The sequence below is a fragment of the Lolium perenne genome, chromosome 3 (genome assembly GCF_019359855.2).
Source record: "Lolium perenne isolate Kyuss_39 chromosome 3, Kyuss_2.0, whole genome shotgun sequence".
NCBI classification, from domain to species: Eukaryota; Viridiplantae; Streptophyta; class Magnoliopsida; order Poales; family Poaceae; genus Lolium; species Lolium perenne.
The window spans coordinates 255526481-255530771 of record NC_067246.2 but is presented as its reverse complement, the minus strand read 5'-3'; the positions used below and the strand labels follow the sequence as shown (position 1 = coordinate 255530771).

Below are 4291 nucleotides of genomic sequence, written 5' to 3'. Positions count from 1 at the left end.
CCTCCCCGCCCTATCCTCGCTCCGGTGGTGCATCTAGCGCTGACGGAGGGCGCGTGGAGTTGTGTGCCCGTCGGATCTCCTGGGATCCGGTCGGTTTTCGTGTTAGTTGGTGTCGTTTCATGTCAGTCTCTTCCGATCTATGGTTGTCATCATTGGCGATGGTTACTGCTCTGGTGTGCTGGTCCTTTGGGACCTTAGCACGACGACTTCCCGTCTGTCTACTACAACAAGCTCTACTACGACAAGCTTTGCCTGACTCCAGCGATGGAGGGGCGAGGACAGCGGCGCGCCTTCGGCTCGTGCTAGTGTCTGTAGTCGTCGCTAGGTGGTCTGAGTACCAATTTGTAATTTCTTTTACTTTTTGGGCTTTTTGTACTACTGTTGATGATTATTAATAGATCGGTGGATTTCTCGCAAAAAAAAAAAAAAAAACTAATGCAATAACATTTCTTGCTCGTACCTTCACATACCATGCCACAAGCCGCACCGGTCAACATATTTGAAGGAATAAGGACTAAGAAAATCAATCAAGATACCCCTGTCGAATCAAGCACCAGCAGAATGGAATGCCCCCACAGCTGATAGGGACGATAAACAGCTTAACGCCCTGGTGAACTTTTTTTTTGGCGAATCAGTTGGTGAACTGTCCTATATGAATCAGTTAGTGAACTGTCCCTTCTAGGCAAGTGGCTTTTCAAGCTGCATACTGAAGAGGGTGTTTGGCACAAAAAATATGTTGACTCATATTCCTTACCTTAGATCATTTGAAAATATAGCGATTCGTATTTTTTTGGCTGGTTTGATGGCAACGAAAAAATATTTCTTTCACTTGACGGGTTAGAAATACATTCTGAGACTATGGATGGTTAGGTAATATCACACTCCGAAAACCATATCTAGCTTTGTATATTATTGTGCATCATAAAGGTGATATTATCGCCATGGTTGTGGAGTCATCTCCTCCCAATACGATGTTCAAGATTAGTTTAATCGGTTCAGACTAGGATTTTTGAAGTCTTTGCTTCAGCATTTGGCTGCTGTCCAACTAATGCAAGGGAATAATGAACTTCGATGGAATCTCCATGGGACTAGTATTTTCTTGGTTGATTTAATGTACAAAGCTTTGATCCAATCGACGCTGCCATTCAATGATAATAATAAAAAATCTTGAATATGAAGATAACTTTAAAGATTAAAATCTTTGGTTGATATCTTCGTCGAGGTGTGATCTTTACCAAAGATAATCTTTCTAAGAGGAATTGGAACTGGGAGTTCAAAGTGTGTTTTCTATCATCATGTTGAGACAATCACTTTTCTCAGTGCCAGTTTACAAGATCTATATGGTCAGTCTCTAAGTACCTTCTGTCTTGTATCCTCCATGTAGTATAACCAACATCTTTAGGAATTGGCTTCACGATATTGATCACAGGTTTAGAACGTTTATTATGGTGAAAGCGTGTGATGTCATTTTATCCCTCTCGCTATGTAGAAATGACTTTTTAATGAAAAAAATGATTTTCTTATGCAGGTTATCTACCGGTACACCAGTATGTTCCGATCATGGCCGTCTCTTCAGAAAGTGGAGAACAATACTGAGGAAGGTACAAGGTTGGAGGCTACGGCGAGGGATACATTTTTTTCCAACAGGGATGACCACATAATTTCGAGATAAGTCCACATCGACTTAGGCATATGACATTTGGTCAACTTTGTTTTTATATTTTGACTAATTTCTTTTCAACAGTCTGGACTAGTTTGTGCGGCTATGTGCATCTTTGTCATGCAGAGATAAGAGGTATAAAATTTTGAAGTAATAAAACGCTCATTATTGAGAAAAAACTGAACGACTAAGTTTTAAGGATCAGTGCAGTGCGCCTATATAAACTGCGCAAGGACCCCATAGCTACTTCACAAACTGATCGCTTCCCCTACAATACTTCGACCGTTGAATCGCGAGTATGGCACTTGGGCAAGAGGCTGCACAACAGCTGTGGCAGGAGCTTATCGGCGGCTACAGTCTTAACGCCAGGCTCCTTGCATTGCTCGAGCACCCCTTGGATATCCTTGGCCACGAGGCAGCTAAGGCGATGAGCCAAGAGCTCTCTCGGGTGTTCATGGTGTCTCTGTTCACGCTCAAGCCTGGCGACAGTATTCGGGTGGCAGGACTGAGGACGATGGCGCCCGAGGCAACTAGTATCGGCCTGGGCAGTCCGGCGAAAGATATACGCATTTGGTATACTGCTAATTTACTACTAATACTGATCTACATATCTTAGTACTTTCCCTGGTTTTAGTGGTTGTTTCTAAGTTTTTTTTTTCGAGGTGGAGTTGTTTCTAAGTTGTGATTGTTTGTTTGGTTGATTCAGTAGTAGTACTAGTAGTGGAGAAGAGATTGGTCCCCGCAGAAAGAGTAGAGGAGATGTGGTTACAAAGAAGGAGATTACAGCATCGCCTCACAAGGAGGGTTACAGATGGAGAAAATACGGGCAAAAGAACATTCGGAACAGAAAATTTCCAAGGTGAAGTGGTTTAGTTCATAATGCCAAGATCTTAATTATATATCAAAACATGCATGTCCCAACTAAATTATATGATCCAAACTATTCTTAATTATATATCAAAGCATCGGCAGAAAATTCGCATTTTTGTGATATTACAACTTTCTAATTTATAAATTCAAGGTCATACCCATAAAATAAGAGGCCCGGCACGGATTATATGTCTAGGCTTACATACAAGAGCTAAGACTATACACTTGTCGATTTTCACTAAGAATTGCACCTTGCTACATTTTTTTACAAAAAGGAGGGGTTCCCCTGCCTCTTGATCGAAATGATGCATTACTGTCGTCAAGGCCTTGTTGCACGGTCTAGTTGTGCACCGACTTGGGGCGGACGGGGTTAGAACCGCGGATGCGAGCTACTTTTACTTGGTGTTAGTATACGGTAAAATATGTTACTCCTGACTACTATTTGTTCAGTACATTTGGCTTAGAACTCAACCCATTTTTGGGAAAAATATTACATTGTTAAAACCTAATGAACCTGCATTTTGGTCTTGCCGGCTAGACTGGTCACCTAAGACATAGTAGTACTGTCGAAGCCAGGTCAGAGCAGTAAATTTGGTTATCTGTCAATCTGTGTCCCGTGGACAGTAAACTGAGTCAAGCTATATTTTTTTCTCGCAAAAAAAGAGTCAAGCTATATTTCTTTGGGGAACTAAAGACATGCATGCGCCAACGACTTTTGAAAACCGTCAAGCTGGCAATAAATTTCGTCACGACCTTTGACTTCAGTCCTGCATGCACTAATCTCTTTTGTACTCGTAAGAGAAGGTCTTTTGTACCAGTTCAATCACCATCTGAAGATCTCTAACTGTATATGCACGATGCAGGCTGTACTACAGCTGCAGATATAGCCACGAGCGCGGCTGCAGGGCGAAGAAGCAAGTGCAGCGGCAGGATAGCAGCAGCGACGCCCACCGTCCAATGTTTCACGTCACCTTCGTCAACCAGCACACGTGCCACCAAGTGCGTCCCAGCCGAAGCATCAGCGATAATGCTACTGATTCACCCACGATGAACACTACTGCGACAAGGAACGGCGCCCATTTTGATCATGCAGCTGCAGTCCACGTCGGCGGCAACGCTCAACTAGAAAACCAGATCATGACCGGCACTTTCGCCAGGGTCATCGGCGGAGCTACGTCCCGGCCGCAGCCTGTGGAGGTGAGCCAGCTGAGTGATCCGGCGTCGTATGTGCCGCCGGGCCTGCTGGAGGTGAGCATGAGCCTGGAGCACCGGACGACCGTGGCGGAGATGCGCGGCCGCGGCTCGCCATTTCCGCCCGTCGAGGCGCCTACAGCTCCATATTCGTCGTCGTCCTTGCCGCATACCACTAGTAGAAAAACGCTCATCTGTACCGGTTCCATAGGGGCATTAGTACCGGTTGAAGGCCGTGATTAATTATCCGGCACTAAAGCGCTCTTTCGTGCGGTTGCTTACGAACCGGTACTAAAGGTGCCTCCACGTGGGCACGGAGGAACCCGTGGGGCTGGAGACCTTTGGTACCGGTTCGTAACACGAACCGGTATTAAAGCCTATTTCGTTTAATTTTTTTTCTATTTTTTCTAATTATTTTTCACACCCTTTTTTTCACGGCCTCTTTTTTTTTATTTTTTCAGAATTACTAGTATTTCCGTTAGTCTCTTACTACACTTAATCTCTAGTCAAATTACTTACCCGTAGTCAAACTTCCCGGTCGGTCACCCATCCTCACACTACTCCCGCACT

The 4291-nt window shown here is 44.3% G+C and overlaps 1 protein-coding gene across 1 annotated transcript; it reads left to right on the top strand.

Moving 5' to 3' along the window:
- Positions 1-1958: 1958 nt before the first annotated feature.
- LOC127340120 (WRKY DNA-binding transcription factor 70-like) lies at positions 1959-3964 on the top strand. Its single transcript, XM_051365898.2, has 3 exons — positions 1959-2233; positions 2379-2519; positions 3394-3964. Exons 1-3 carry the CDS (start codon positions 1959-1961, stop codon positions 3962-3964), a joined length of 987 nt encoding a protein of 328 aa, XP_051221858.2.
- The last annotated feature ends 327 nt before the right edge of the window (positions 3965-4291 follow it).

Excerpts from the sequence above, each read along its gene's own strand:
- LOC127340120 (XM_051365898.2), top strand. The coding sequence starts at position 1,959 with ATGGCACTTGGGCAAGAGGCTGCACAACAGCTGTGGCAGGAGCTTATC. Across the intron at positions 2,234-2,378 it reads GCGAAAGATATACGCATTTG|TAGTGGAGAAGAGATTGGTC; the intron begins GTATACTGCTAA and ends TAGTAGTACTAG. Across the intron at positions 2,520-3,393 it reads CGGAACAGAAAATTTCCAAG|GCTGTACTACAGCTGCAGAT; the intron begins GTGAAGTGGTTT and ends TGCACGATGCAG.